The following is a 16,005-nucleotide window of genomic DNA, read 5'->3' as shown; positions in this document are numbered from 1 at the left end:
AAGGTTAAGGTAGGCAGAACTGCTGAGGCCCCAAGGATCACCAGCTCACACCCAGAAGCTGTGGTAGCTGTACCTGCAGCCCCAAGGATCACCACCTCACACCCAGAAGCTGTGGTAGCTGTACCTGCGGCCCCAAGGATCACCAGCCCACACCCAGAAGCTGTGGTAGCTGTACCTGCGGCCCCAAGGATCACCAGCCCACACCCAGAAGCTGTGGTAGCTGTACCTGCGGCCCCTGCTGTAAATGGCACTGACACATGGGAGGTCAGGAGAGGAAGGCAGCTGCTTTGCAGTGTGCTGAAAGTGGATTGCTTGGCTGAGGACGTGCCGCTCTGAGGTCTTGCAGATTCTGGAAAGAATCATCTTCATTTTGTAGGAGGGAAATTTAGACTCTTAGAAGAGATGATTTACTAAAATAAAACTGAAAAGGTATGGCTCAGGACCCGTCTTTCTTTATTAATCTGTTCTTCTTTGTATTTGGAAATACTGGTTTTTTTTTTAACTTTATTTTTTAAAAGCATATCTTACACACACACACACACACACACACACACACACACACACACACACACGAACACATATGAAGGAAGCCTGAAACTATAAGAGAAAGCCACAGAGTAAATGAAAAAGAAGGTTCAGAGAGGAGCACCAATGTGAGAAAGCCGTCTGTTTGCAGAACTGGTTTTATGTGTATCATAGAAATACCTCTCACGTTTTTCTCTCTTCTTCAAGGTCTTTGAGCCGAGTGAAGAGTCTGGGTCTCTTGTTCTCACCATCGTTGTATCAGGTCACTTCTTCATTTCCCAAGGGCAGACACTACTGGTAGGTTAAGGTGCTCATAGTTCAATCTGCACTTTATTTCTTCATGTTTGTAGCTTTATGTCATTGTTTTGTGCCTTCAAGCTTCTTCAGTCTTACTAAAATCCATTAAGTTCAGCCAATTAAGGGTTTTCTAGCATGTTTTAATAGTGGGAAATCCAGAAACATACTGATTATTCCCTGCCTTGAAGGAGTTTTGGATCTAGTGACCAAAGTAGATCAAAGGATTGTCATTAACCAGTGTGATAAAGGATTCTTTTTTGTTTTGTTTTGTTTTGTTTTTTCGAGACAGGGTTGCTCTGTTTAACAGCCCTAGCTGTCCTGGAACTCCCTATGTAGACCAGGCTGGCTTCAGACTCGCAGAGATCCACCTGTCTCTGCCTCCCAAGTGCTGGAATTAAAGGTGTGTGCCACCACTGCCTGTCGATAAAGGATTCTTAATTGGAAAGACTGAATGAAGATAGGCTAGCTTGGAGAGAAGACTGTGGAGGCTTTTCCAGGTAGAGAAAAGAACAGAGTCAAACAACAAAAAGAAAACAAAGCATGGTATGATTAATTTATAGGATACTGGCTTTCTAAAGAAGTATTCATGTTGTTATTTGTTTTTGCTCTCCTGGGGGCCTGCCACCTTCCTCCCAAATAAATCACACACAGAGGCTTATTCTTAATTTTAAATGCTCAGCCTTAGCTTGGCTTGTTTCTTGTCAGCTTCTCTTTCTTTTTTTTGGGGGGGGAGGGGGGGTGTTCAGTTGTCAGCTTTTCTTAACTTTAAATTATCCCATTTATCTTTGCCTCTGGGCTTTTATCTTTCTCATTTTTGTATACCTTTCTTTCTTACTCTGTTGCTGGTTGGTTAGCTGGGTGGCTGACCCCTGATGTCCTCCTCTCCTTGTTCTCTTGCTCCTTCTATTAATTCTTTCTGTCTACCAGCCCCACCTATCTTTCTCCTGCTTCACTATTGGCTGTTCAGCTATTTATTAGACCATCAGGTGTTTTAGACAGGGGAAGTATCTCAGTTTCACAGAGTTAAACAAATGGAACAAAAGTAACACACCTTAAAATAATATTCCCCAATACACTTGTCCTTTCTATTCTGAGTATGTATGCATTTTCAGAAATTATAAAATAAAAGCAAACAGGCTAGGGGCAGTGTCACATGCATGTAATTCCTGTGTTCAGGAGGCAGAGGCAGGAGAATTACTGTGGGTTGGAGGGCAGCCTGAGGCTGGTCTACAGTGAGACCGATGAGAACAAAGAGAGGGAGGGAATCATCAGTCCCTGACCACTTTGCTGGTAAGTTCAGGTTCTTACAAACAGTGTGAGTAAAGAGAAGATCATTAACTCTTAATCTGATCAAAGAAATTGTTTTAGGGAAGGTTATGTGAGATTATTACATTATTTCCCGGGCATAGTATCTATACAGATGTCATAAATTCACATAACAAGTGTTTACATGGGTATAATTTAGTCATTTAACAAATATTTATTCAGCAGTTAGTTTACTTTTTTGTTGTTGTTGGAGGAGGCTGGGAATATCAGCACACAGCATAGGCGAAATCCTGTCACTGGAGTACCGCTCCAGTGAGGAGAAACACAATAAGTAAGCAGACCAAGTGTATTTAAGGACCGTAACTTCTGCATACTTGCTTCTAAGTCCTGTTATAATACAATGACAGGATCCCACATATGTGTGTTGGAATGGTTCATTTTTTCCACTTGAATGAAGCACAGTGTCATCAGTAAATGTGAGGAGATCTGCAAAGCTAGCTTTGCCTTCTTTGTGCCTTTAAAAGTCACACAGCATGTGTAGCTCTGCCTGCTACCCTAACGGCTGGCATCCATTCCATGAGATTAGGCTTCTGTGGCTGCTATGAAGACCACTCTAGCTGGTAGCCTTGCTTCTGAGAGATGCCTGGCTAGTTCTCCCTGTCAGAGTCATAGATCTTGCTAAATGGTGGTGTCAGTGCAGTGTGATTTCCTCAGATGGAGGGCACCACCTCATGCTTGCTTTCATGCTATTCAGCTGTCATTTTACAGGGGTTGTTAAAATCTAGTCCAGGTTGCTTTCTATCATATATGGAATATTTTTTTTTTTCACTGAAGTTACAAAACCAAGCTTAACCAAATTCAAAACAACCCCTGCTAAGAAATGTAAGAGGATCTCTAGCCCTGCAATTATTTGATGCAGGTTACAGTAATACATAATTTCAATCATATTTTTACTTCCTCAGTATTCTTTTTCAAAGTTGTTTTGACTATTTTGTTATTTGCATTTCCATGTGAATTTTGGAATGAGCTTTCCTACCAGAAAGCCTGCTGGGTTTTGTTTAGAGCTACTTTGAATCTGTAAATCAATTTGGGAAGAATTTACTTACTGCTGTTAAGTTTTCCAACCCATGAGCACAATTTAACTCTCCATTTATTTATATCTGCTTTAATTTCTCACAGCAGTGTCTTAGAATAGCTAGAGATTCCGTCTGTGTGATTGTGCACACAGTGTGTGTGTGTGTGTGTGTGTGTGTGTGTGTGTGTGTGTGTGTGTGTGTGTAAAGTTACTAATCAGCTGGCCGGGAACTTTTGTTCGATGGGAATACAAATCTTGCATAAATAAAAAGCCCTTCCATTGTATCACCCTGTGTTTGATGGCAGCAAGCAGGAGCAGTTTACAGATAGGAGCAGCAGGAGCAGATGGCGCCCTCTAGTGTTAGAGTTCTTGTGTAGGTCTCTGGTACTGGTATCCTTAATCCTGGACAAGTGTTAGAGCTTTGTGTAGGCTCTGGAAGCCAGGATTCCTCAGCTTTGGACAGTGGCTTCTGGACCTAGGTATTGGGTTCTGCTGCTGCTGCTCCCTCCACCACTGACAGCTAGTGGCCTTGAAGCCTCACCTCTAGTGTGGCTGGCCATGTAACTGGCTTTTCCACATCTTGTGCAGGTTCTATGCATGTTAAGGTTCTACAGTTTCTATAGCATGGTGACTTTTTACATATAAAATAAACTTTTTAACATTCTTACATATAAGTAAGATATATATAATATTTGTCCTTTTTATTAAATGTATTCTTTGGCATTTAATCTGTGTATATAATGCATTCTGATTACACTAATTTTTGTTGTTGTTGTTGTTTCTGAAGACAGGGTTTCTCTGTGTAGCCCAGGCTGTCCTGGAGCTCACTTTGTAGTCCACGCTGTAGTTTAGTCCTTGAATTCAGAGACCCACCTGCCTCCTGAGTGCTGGGACTAAAGGTGGGTGCCACCACCACCTGCGTATTTTCATTCTCTAAGTTCTGTTTCTCTAGAGAACCCTGACTAATACAGAAGGCAGTTTGATACCACAGCCATTTGTCAACACAACAGTAGTGAATTCCCTCCCCACAGCTTCTGATGTCTCCAGCCTTAGGTTTCTGAGCAGATTTCAGTGCCTGGAATGAATTTTGTCCTAAGCAAGCAGAAGGTGATTGGTTGCTCCCATAAGAGTCATGCTGCCCTTACACCAGTGAGCACAAGCAAGGTCTTGCCTGTTGGGCATGGTTTACCGCTGGGCAAGATCACTGATGACTTTTGCCTACAGAGTACTATGGAAGCTAGTCAGCAGGGAGGAAGCTTCCATCTCAGTTCCAGGTGTTGTCTTTGCGACAGGGGCTTACCATCTAGTTTTGGCAGGTGGTCAAGGCAATGGCCTGTGTTTTGAGAGATCTCTGGAACCATCCTGACCAACAACTCCTCTAGGAAGGTATCCCACCCTGGCTCTGGATTTTCATTTGATCACCTATGTCTTCTGGGACTGACATTATCCACCTATGCAGGGTATTTCTGTTCAAACTAAAAAAGAAAAAAAAAGCTGTATCTTTAAAATTAGCTTATAGAGCAGTAGGAGTCCTGTGACTTCTTCATATATCTTTAGTTTTAATTAATCCTCTCTCCATCCTCTCCCTGTGCCCCCTCCCATTTATACCTTACTACTCCAGAATTCACCTCTATTTTACATGAGTTCTAGTCCCCTTTTATGCTTCCCCCTAACCTTACCACAGGCCTTTTATAGTTTCCTGGTTGCTGTAAATATTCCAGGTTAAACATATAAGTGTAAAACTTCAAAGCTGTGATCCACATGAGAGAGGGAATGTGACATTTGTCCTTCTAGTCCTGAAATGTTTTTCTTTGCATTTTGATTATTTTACTTAGTATAATGGACTCTAGGTCCATGCATATTGTTAAAGATGCCAGGACTCGGGGCTGGAGAGATGGCTCAGAGGTTAAGAGCAGTGACTGCTCTTCCAGAGGTCCTGAGTTCAATTCCCAGCAACCACATGGTGGCTCACAACCATCTGTAATGAGATCTGGTGCCCTCTTCTGGCCTGCAGACAGACATACATGCAGGCAGAACATTGTATACTAAATAAATAAATCTTAAAAAAAAAAAAAAAAAGATGTCAGGACTCCTTCTGCTGAGTAGCATTCCACGTGTATATGTCACAGTCCCTTCATATGCTGAGCCACTCAGGGACACTTAGGATGTTCCCACCTCTTTGCTGTCATAAACAATACTATGATAAAACATGAGACTGCAGGGGTCTCTTCCAAGCAGTGACTTCATTTCTTTGGCTGTGTAGACAGAAATAGACTAGATTGCTGGGTCATATGGTAATTCTGGAAAGTTTGAGACAACTTCATACTGTTTTCTGTCATGACCGTGTGTTTTCAACCCTACCAACAATGTCTAAGGGTTGCTTTTTCTCTGTATTCTTACAATTTTTAAATCTATTTTTATAATCCACATATTAAATATCGGGTGGGGCTGGAGAGATGGCTCAGTGATTAAGAGTGCACACTGCTCTTTCAGAGAGAGGACCTGAGTTCAGTTCCCAGCACAGCACCTACTTTGGGCAGTTTGCAACCACCCATCACTCTAGCTCCAGGGGACTCTTCTGCCTCTGCCCCTCTGAGGGTGCCTACACTCACATGCGCGCGCGCGCGCGCGCACACACACACACACACACACACACACACACACATCTTGTTTAAAATAATATTTTAGAAGCAGCATGGGACAGTAACTCATTCCTACAATTGTGGTGATTGATCAATTGCACACCTCACATATATATACACTGACTGTGAGTCTCTTGGGAGAAACTGTATTCATGTTTGTTAGCATTTGCTTCAGGCTCCTCCAGACACCTGTGTGTTAAAGGCTTTACCTTTGTTGGGAAGCTGTGGAATCTTTACCAGGTGGAGGAGCTCAGTGGGGTGTCTTGAGGTCATTGAGGGAGTGCCCCAGCCCATCCTCTTAACTCTCTCTGGCCTCTTGGGCACAGATGAGCAGTTTGTCCCTTGAGTGCCTCCACGGTGATGTCTCCAAAGCAAGGAGAGCAACTGTCGGAGACTGGAACCAGCAAAAGAGGAGCCAGAGAAACCTTTGCTCCTTCAACCCATTGCCTCAAGCGTTTACCAATGATGGGAACCTGACACTAGGTCTTTTGCCCATTTTTTAAAACGGATTCTTTAGCTTTTGCTATTATGTTGAGTTTCTTATATTAACCTACTGTCAGATTTATGATTTGCAGACATTTACTTCCATTGTATAGGTTGTCTTTTCATTTTCCTGATTGCTTTCTCTGATGAGTTTTGTTTGTTTGTTTGTTTGTTTTGGCTTTTCGAGACAGGGTTTCTCTGTGTAGTTTTGGTGCCTGTCCTGGATCTCACTGTGTAGACCAGGCTGGCCTCGAACTCACAGAGATCCGCCTGGCTCTGCCCTCCAAGTGCTGGGATTAAAGGCGTGTGCCACTGCCACCTGGCTCTGATGAGTTTTTAATCCTTGATATGAGCTGAGTTTTGTTGAATGCTTTTTTGGCATCTGGTGAGATGGCCTTCTAAAAGTTCTGTTAATATCCTAGCACTTCAGTTCTTGCTGGGTAAAGGTGCTGGACACCTTTAGTCCCCCCACTTGAGAAGCAGAGGCAGAAGGGTCTCTGAATTTGAGGCCAGTCTGGTCTACGTAGTGAGTTCTAAGACAGCTATATATAGCTGCAGAGAGAGACCCTGTCTCCATAAACAAAAATAACAAATAAAAAGTATTCAGTTCTTATTGAATCTATCTTTATTATAGAAGCATTTAACTTTCAAAAATTACATATATGTGTAAATGTGGTAGAGCTAAGAATACATATTTAAAGAATTTTTACTCCTTAATGAATAATTTTTGTCAATTTATTCTTAGTATTTTCTACATATCCACAAAATAAGAACATAACATAGCAACACATTTGGGTTATAATATATTTAAGTTGCAATTTTATGGTGATATTACGTTTATGCACCCTCTGCCTTCATACTAATTAAGTTGTGTTAGAATATTAGAGTTTTTCTCATGAAAGGTAAGGACAGGGCATCTGTGGAAATTTTGGCCACATTTGTCTTAGAATGAAATCTAGTTGTTGGCATGGATGGTAATGCACGATATTTATTGTGGTGATTTGAATAACAATGGCCCCTATAGGTCGTAGGGAATGGCTCTATTAGGAGGTGTGGCCTTATGGGAGTAGGTGTGGCTTTGTTGGAGGAGGTGTGTCACTAGGGTGTGGGCTTTGAGGTCTCAGAAGCTCAAGTGGGACAAGTGTGTCACTGTCACTTCTGATGCTGCCTGCCAAGGAGAACTCTGAGCTACCTCTCCAGCACCATGTCTGCCTGCATGCTGCCATGCTTCCTGCCATGACAGTAATCTACCCAGCGCTCTGTTGTCATTCATGTCAAAGGGTTGCTATAGCAAGAAGATGAAGGTCTTAGCCCTGTTTTCATTCTGCCTTGTACTTGGCCTCAAATGGATTCTACCCCCAGCTGGGCTTTTCAAACAGATTCTCCCTTGGATATTTGGAACCTTAATTTTTTTTCTAATTGTGATTACTACACATAAAATTTACTATCTGAACTATTTTTATACACACATATCAACGACAGTAAACATCCATATTGTACAGCCATCACCACCATCCATCTCCAGAACTCTCTTTATTTTGCAAAATTGTAAATCTGAATCCATTAATTAGTAACGTCCCCTCCCCATCCCCTCACTGTGGTAAGTACCCTTTACTTTCTGTCTGCAAATTGGATTTCTCAAGATTATTTCATATAAATGGAATCGTACAGTTTTGTCCTTTTGAGACTGGCTTATTTCACTTAGGTCTTTAAGGTCCATCCATGTTGTAGCATGTGCCATAGTCCTTTCCTTTATAAGGCTGGATAAAACTCCATTTGTTTACAGATTCATCTGTCAGTGGCTATTGGGTTATTTCCACCTCTTGCCTGTTGTGAATAATGCTTGCTGTAAACATGTGTACATGTACTCTCTGAAACTCAGCTTTCAGTTGATTTAGCTGCATACTCATAAGAACTGCTGAATGTAGTGCTTAATCTTGACTGACTGTTGCTCAAATTCTAAAATGGTCTTATAATAAAAAACTGGAGCCAGATATTGGGGTAAATGCTGAAAGATCAGAAAGACAAAGGAACAAGCCACTGCCACATCTCACCTTGCCAACTCCACAAACTTCTGTTTGAAAGCCTCTGAGAGCTGGGCGGTGGTGGCACACACCTTTAATCCTAGCACTTGGGGGGCAGAGCCAGGCGGATCTCTGTGAGTTCGAGGCCAGCCTGGTCTACAGAGCGAGATCCAGGAAAGGCGCAAAGCTACACAGAGAAACCCTGTCTCAAAAAACCAAAAAAGAAAAAAAAAAGAAAGAAAAGAAAAAGAAAGCCTCTGAGTCCTCAGCTGAAAAAGCTCTCTAGCCAAAAAGCCTTCAGCTGAAAAGGCTCTAGTTCCTGTCTCCTCACACCTTACATACCTTTCTCCACCCAGTCATCACTTCCTTCCTAGTGCTGGGATTAAAGGCGCCTGTGCTTCCCAAATACTGGTAGCAAAGGCATGAGATCTCAAGTGCTGGGATTAAAGGTGTGTGACTCCACTGCCTGGCTCTGTTTCTCTCCTAGACTGAATCAACCTCATGTAGTCCAGGGTGGCTTTGAACTCACAGAGATCTAGACGGATCTCTGCCTCCCAAGTGCTAGGATTAAAGGTGTGTGCCACCACTGCCTGGCATCTATGTTTAATCTAGTGGCTTGTTCTGTTCTTTGATCTTCAGGCAAATTTTATTAGGGTACACAATATATCACCACAACTATCAATGTGATCGAATTGAAAGACATGTAGGAACTTACTAAAGCACACTTTCCTATATGTCTGTCGCCATTACCAAAGCCACTACATCATGAGAGCTCCGACCCACATGAGGGCTCACATCAATGAGCACTTGTTGCTCTTACAGAGGACTTGGGTTCGGTCCCCAGCACCCTCGTGGTGGCTCACAACCATTCATAACTCCGGCTTCAGAGGCTCTGCCATCCTCTTCTGACCTCTGTGGACACTGGGTACATACACAGTGCACATACATCCAGCAGGCAAAACACTCATACACAAAAAATAAAAATCTAAAATAAATAAATGGGATAATTTGTAACTCTTTTGGGCTGTTTCTCCAAATTTAAAAACACTATGTTCACCTCTCTCTTCACCTCACAAGTTGTGAAGCCTAAGTCTCAAGCCAACATTCTAGAAATGGCCAGTGGGAAATTATTTCCCAAGACTTTGGCCACTGTTTCCAGCCACTCCTTATCTCAGTTAGTTCTGACCCGCTGTGTTTGTCTTCACTAAATGAAATTCCTCTTGAACTCAGATGAAATGGTTTTGAGGCGATTTTAATTCTGTTTGCTTGGGAAACCTGGCTCATCCTAGAAGTGATGGAATTCATGTGCTTTGTTTTCATCTCCTTTTTATTTTTCACGCCCAGTGCTAATGTTCTTCAGAAAAAAATCATGACTCTGTTTACCTTCGGGAAACGGTACATTCCTATTTAAGTGATTCCTCTAGCCTTCAAACGCTATTTTAATCCAGTTGGTTTTCTGAAGTCCTCCTGTCTCAGTCTGAGAATTTTCTAAGAAGGAAGATTTAGCACAAATTTTTGAAATTAAGTTATTCACACAGTTAAACTCTAAATTAATGCCAGTCCACTCTCCTCCCATCCTCTCCTCTTCTGACAGTTTCACTATGTAGCCCAGACTAGCCTTGAACTCAAATCCTCCTGCCTCAGCTCCCTGTGTGCTATGTATGTCACCACAGTACTCATCTTTTCTTTGGCTACTTTTTCCAGAAAAATAAAACAATCCTCCATAATGTTATCATCCTTTCACACATTAACAACCATTGGCACCAATTGAGAGATAGTTGGGTGGGCAAGAGTAAAACATTTGCTCGTCTACATTTATAGTTTCCCGTATCCAATAAGCTTTAGAGTATATGCAATAGTTACCTAAGAAGTTTCAACTATTTGTCTGTGAGGTCCCTGAGCTCAGGGCCCTGTGACATGACCCCCATCTTGTTTTTCAGCTCCCTTTTGGAAGCTGAAATCATCCTCACCGCCTTGGTGAGGAGCCAGTGTGCTGCTGTAACAAAATACCATAGACTGTTCTAGTTTCCTTCTCGTGGTGCAGGGGGATTGATGTACAGCAAGGGTCACCCTCTGCTTCCAGATGGTGCTGTGTTGCAGCATCCTCCAGGGAGAGGAGCACTGTGTCCTGACACCATGGAAGGGATGAATGTCTGTGCCCTTACGTGGGGAAGAGTGGAAGGGAGCTAACCCTCTTAAGTCTTCCTGGGGCCTGATCTCATTCGAGAGCACTGCCCTTGTGACTAAACTGAATCCCCACCTCTTTCCACTGTCCTGTTGGAGATGTAGTTCCAAGATTTGAATTTCTGAGCACACAATCCGATCATAGCAGAGGGGTACAATCTGTGAACTCAGGAAACAGACCAAACATCCCACTTAACTGCTATGTCACTAATCTCCAGCACCCGGCTGTCCTCAGCCACAGTCTCTGATGGGGCTGTCTAGCACTCCTTCCAAACCGGTGATGAAGAGGAGGGCTTTGCTGGTGGTACTCCCGGATGCTGACTGTGGCATTTCATGGTAGGAAGAGAAAGTACACTCAGTGCCCTGGAATCAGGATTAAGTTCTTTTTTTCAGTTCAGGGACACTGTCTTGGTAGCAGAGAGGTGACCACACTGTTGGGTGTGTCATGGTCTTTACTGTCGGCTGCATTTCCCTTTATGCTGACCACCGTTTGTTTACCCTCTTCTCCTGTGGGTGAGTATTTGGGTCAGTTCTAATTGGGGACAATTAAAGCTACTGAGAACATTTATATGAGTTTTCATGTGTTACCTTAATTTCTCTTGGGTAATACCTAAGTGTAGGATTACCAGATCAAATAGTAAATTAGTATTTAACTTCTCAAGGAAGTTCTGTTCTGTTTTAAAGGGGATTGGCGGATTTGGCTCTCCCACCAGGCATGCTTACTTAAGTGATAATGTCCTCAGTCTCTGGTTTCACTTGCTCCGCTGCCTGTGCCGTGCCATTGTGTTTAATTCTCTTTTCCTGGATGGCCGGTGAAGCGCATTGTTCACAAGCTGGCCTTCCTAATCCCATCTCCCAGAAGCCTTTCTTGTGTGGCTGTCAGTGACAACTTCGTCTCTGTCTCCCCGGAGGCCAGCTGGCAATGTGGCTTCTAAGCGAAGGTTAGCTCTACTTTAGATGCCATGGCTGGTACAGGACACGTCTGTGTCTGAGTTTTCACCCATTACTGTTTCTGTGGGGCTCGTCTAAAGTGCTGTGTGCAGCTGTTGACTGTTTTAGGAGTCTGTCACAGTGCTGACCCTTCAGGTTGCTGGAGTTTGGGTAATTTCTAGTTTTTAACTATCAGGTAACACTGTTACAAACATTTCAGTATGTGTCTTTTGGTCAGTGTTATATGTTGTTTTCTTGATTCTAACTAGGAGTGAACTAGCTGACTTCAGAGTGAAATGGCTGAGTTATAGATCTTAGTGAAATCTTGGGGCTGTTGTTAAAATGCCAATTGTGGGCCGAGGAGATAGCTCGCAGGCAGAATCACTAGCTAAGCCCGATGACCTGAGTTCTAACCCTAGAACCTACATAAAAAACTGGATGGTGGGGGCTTTAGAGATTTCGCAGTGGTTAAGAGTACCAGCTTCTCTTGTCTTAAAGGGCTAGGGTTCCATTCCCAGCACCCACATGGCAGCTCACAACTGTCTGTAACTCCAGTTCCATGGGATCTGATGCCCTCTTCTGACCTCTTTGGGCACATGGTACACACACATACATGCAGGCAAAACACCCACAAAAAATAAAATGGGGTGAGAGAAGCTGGATGTGGTGGCACACGTCTGTAATCCCAGCACTCCTATAGCGAGATAGGAGGCAAAGAGCAGAATCAGTCCCAAAGCCTGCTGGCCAGCTAGCCTGTAATACTAGCTATAATAACGTGGCAGCAGAAACAGCCAAAAGAGACTTTACCACAAGGTGAAAGGTAAAGACGAACTCCTGAAAGTTATCTTCCACCCCCCACACGATGGTACACACACACACACACACACACACACACACACACACACACACAGTAAAAATTTTAAAGAATGCTGAATGCAAACCAGTAGGCTTGATCATCATTTGAGATGCTGTGGATCTGGCCAACTCCAGGGTTAAGCTGATGCCACCAATACCTGAGCCCACCATCTGACGAGGCGGTGGATGTGCTTGTTTTCAGCCTTGGTAGATGCTGCTGGAGAATCTTCCCAAGTATTGTGCCTAATTTACATTCCTGTGAGTCACAGGGAGAGAGTTCTCCATATTCTTGGCAATCCATTCCTGAAATTCTGTTTTCATTTTAGCCATTTTGGTAGCTATGTTTTGATTCCTCCTTATGGTTGTAATTTATAGCCTAGCTAAACAGTAAGGTTACTGCTGTTTGAATCTGGCTTGTCCCCACCAAAACACACATTGAGACTTGGTCCTCAGTGTGGCAGAGTTGTGAGGAGAAACTGAAACAGACATTTAACTGTAGTGGGTACCCATTCCAGCTTTGATCTGGAAGTTCCAACCCCCATTGAGGCTTCGGTAACTGTCACACCTACAAGGCGGGGCCAAGGGAGGCGCCTGGAGACCCAAGATCTGGATGGGCCAGCATGCGCTCTGTTCCGGGACCCTGGACGGTGGAGGTTGACCAAGCAGAGCTCCAGAGAACACCGCTGGACTGCGATACACCTTCCCTAGACCCCGCGACCTACCTATCCCTTCATTTGTAAGTTACCCACTAAATAAATCTTCCTTTTAACTACGTGGAGTGGCCTTAATAATTTCACCAATATTTAACAGAAGCTACTTTTGCTAAAACGCATTGACTCTTCATTTGGATCCACAAGGGGAAAATACAGGGTAGAGGCCTGACATTTCTGCTTTTATTCTGTGTCTCTTTGGGCGCCCGTTTACCTACACATAGGCCTGTTGATCACTACAGAGTGTCTGTCACGTCAATCTCATTCCTCTTCAAGGCTGAAGAGGCTCAGGGACAAATTGTTACCTTAAACCGGTCAGAGTCACCTTGGACTCCAGGAACAGCAGACTGTCTCATATGAGGGTGATTGTCCACCATGGTGAGGCTGCACTCAGATACGGAAGTTATCTCCTGAGGATTGATTGATTGATTGATTTATCTGGCTGAGGATTTCTTCAGACTGCCCTGCAGAGTGGAAGTAATGTCCCGCTAGGTCACACTTGCACAGCCCCTCTCCTTACCCCACTTCTACTCTTTAAACGTAAACCTCATGTCACTACCTTAAGGGTAGAGCAGGGCCACTGGATCCCCTGTATTTGTATCTGTTTCCAACATGGCCATGTGGAATAAATCTCCTGTCTGCTTTTTCACTCTTACTGTACCAATGAGTTGGCATACTGGTGACTGAGCCCAGCTTGGTCTGGCTTCTGGAGCCCAGGCTTTTACCTTGAAAACTCTGGGTACAGAGCATTGTGGAAGGTGTTCAGGTCTTGGGGTAGAACTCTGGTTGATGGGTTAATGGCCTCCTGTATGAGTTACTCTCACAGGACGGTCTTGGTTCCCACAGGTGTGGTTGTAAATGAGTGGCCTCCTCACATTTCTGCCACAGGTAAAGCAGCACCAAGGCCCTCTCCAGAAACCAAGAAGATCCCAGCACCACACCCTTTTGCTTTCCAGCCCCTATTGTATGCCCACATGAACTTCTGCTCTGTGCGCGTTACTGATCTCAGGTATTCTGTTAAAAACACAGAAAACGGACTAGGATGGGGTTAGACAAACACTTCTGATGTTTATAGATCAGCAAAATGTCCTTTTTGTGTGAAATCTTGCAGTAATTTTTCTATCAGGTTATGTTTGGTACAATTTCTACTTCTGCTGGTTTTCCCGTGATTCTCCCAGCTCTGCTTTTCTCTGTTCCTGGCTAACCTCAGATCTGTTGCTCAAGCTCTGATGTGCTCCTATGGCTTCAAAAAACTGTGCCTTTGCAGACTTCTCTAATTTCATGAAGTCTGATCTTCAACTGAGTTGTCTTGGAGTTAGCAGGTTAGCCCAATGGTGAGTGTGCAAGCTGAGCGAACACAGGCCCTGGGTTGGGTCCTCCGCACTGGAAGAAGAAAGAAAAAGAGACAAGCCTTGGCTGTTACGTTCCCTCTTCTATCTGGAGAGACCTGTGGGCGGTTGGCAGCAATAACCTCACTGTCCTTCCTTGGACACGAATAAATTATCCTTTCAAATATCACAAAAGAAACATTTTTAATATAAATTTATATTCTTTGCCAACCCAAAAGCCTCTGAGGAATGGACTGAGAGCCTGTCATAGCAGAGAATTGTCTCTTAATTCCTTCTGTGAAGAATTATTTTCCAACCATGGAGCAGTTGCACACTGTGGATCTTTATTCATGTTTCTAAGTATCTGCCCATTGTTTCTAACATCGGTTTTTGGGTTTGGTATTTATTTATTTGTTTGTTTGTTTGTTTGTTTATTTGTTTGTTTATTTATTTACTTTTGGTTTTTCAAGACAGGGTTTCTCTGTGTAGTCTTGGCTGTCCTGGAACTCACTCTGTAGACCAGGCTGGCCTTGAACTCAGAGATCTGCTTGCCTCTGCCTCCTGAGTGTTGGATCAAAGATGTATTCCAGAACCACCCAGCCACATAGACTCTTTCTGATATCTTGGGTATAAACATCCTAGGATACAGTTGTTTCAAGTGTTCAGGATTGACAATAACACAGCAGGTGACTGTTAGTGCAAATGGTGAGCTCCTTACTTCCCCATGCCCCTCCCTTCCCTCTTCCCTAGCTCTCCTTCCCAGTGTTCCTGCCCTCATCTCCTCACATTCCCTCCTGGACTCCCTTCCCCCAAAGCCAAACCACTGGTTGACTTTTGACATCTTTTCTGCGTCTGGATTCATCTTACCATGTTTTCCATAAATTCTTCAACAGCTCTGTCACGTGACTGACATCCATTCCTACACTGATGTCATTTTTTCCTGTTTACATTTGTTTAGCGTGTTAATTTTGTTAGGAAAAATACTGTTTAAGGTGCCTTTCTCCCATGTTGTAGTGTGTGTGTGTGTGTGTGTGTGTGTGTGTGTGTGTGTGTGTGACCTTCCTCAGTTGTTCTCCACTTTATTTTTGGGGACTGGGTTTCTTGCTGAGCCTGTAGCTTGCTGATTAGCTAGACCGGCAGGCCAGCAGGCTCCAGGAATCTGTCTGTCTTCACCTCCACATTCTACAGTTACAGAGGCACTCCTCTGTGCCTAGCTTTTACCTGGGGTGAGGATCCAAACTCAGTTCTAGTGCTTGCATGGCAAACACTTTACTGACTGTTCCCCCCACCCTTTTAGAGGTTTTCATATTTGGGAGTCTAAAACATTTAGATTGGTTTTTTTTTTTCTATTTTTTCCTTTTTTTTTTTTCAACTTGAGTCCTTTTTATCTGTGTAGTTGCACATGCACACTCATGTGTTTGCCGGAGGACAGCCTCAAGTGTTGTTCCTCATGAGTCAATGATCAGGCTCTCCTGTTGGCCTAGGCTAGGCAGGCTAACTGGTAAGCCAGGAATCCAGCTGTCCTCCCCTTCCCCGGTGCTGGGATTACAGATGAGGCCATCACGTGCTATCACATCCATCTTTGTCTTTATGTGAGGCCTGGGGATCGAACCGGTGCCCATGCTATCACACCCATCTTTGTCTTTATGTGAGGCCTGGGGATCGAACCGGTGCCCTATGCTTGTG

The 16,005-nt window shown here is 43.7% G+C and overlaps 1 protein-coding gene across 2 annotated transcripts in view; it reads left to right on the top strand.

The window, feature by feature from the left end:
• Rec114 (REC114 meiotic recombination protein) overlaps positions 1–16,005 on the top strand; it is a 108,652-nt gene that overhangs the window by 30,886 nt on the left and 61,761 nt on the right. The window contains exon 2 of one of the 2 annotated variants that reach the window (XM_059267999.1): positions 733–822. The exons of the other annotated variant lie outside the window; for it this stretch is intronic. Within the exon in view, the coding sequence (XP_059123982.1) occupies positions 733–822 (90 nt within the window). The remainder of the gene's footprint in view (positions 1–732; positions 823–16,005) is intronic. 2 annotated transcript variants of the gene reach the window in all.

Source organism: Peromyscus eremicus, chromosome 7 (genome assembly GCF_949786415.1).
Source record: "Peromyscus eremicus chromosome 7, PerEre_H2_v1, whole genome shotgun sequence".
Classification (NCBI taxonomy): domain Eukaryota; kingdom Metazoa; phylum Chordata; class Mammalia; order Rodentia; family Cricetidae; genus Peromyscus; species Peromyscus eremicus.
Note: the sequence above shows the minus strand (reverse complement) of the source record. Positions and strands in the feature narration are given on the sequence as shown.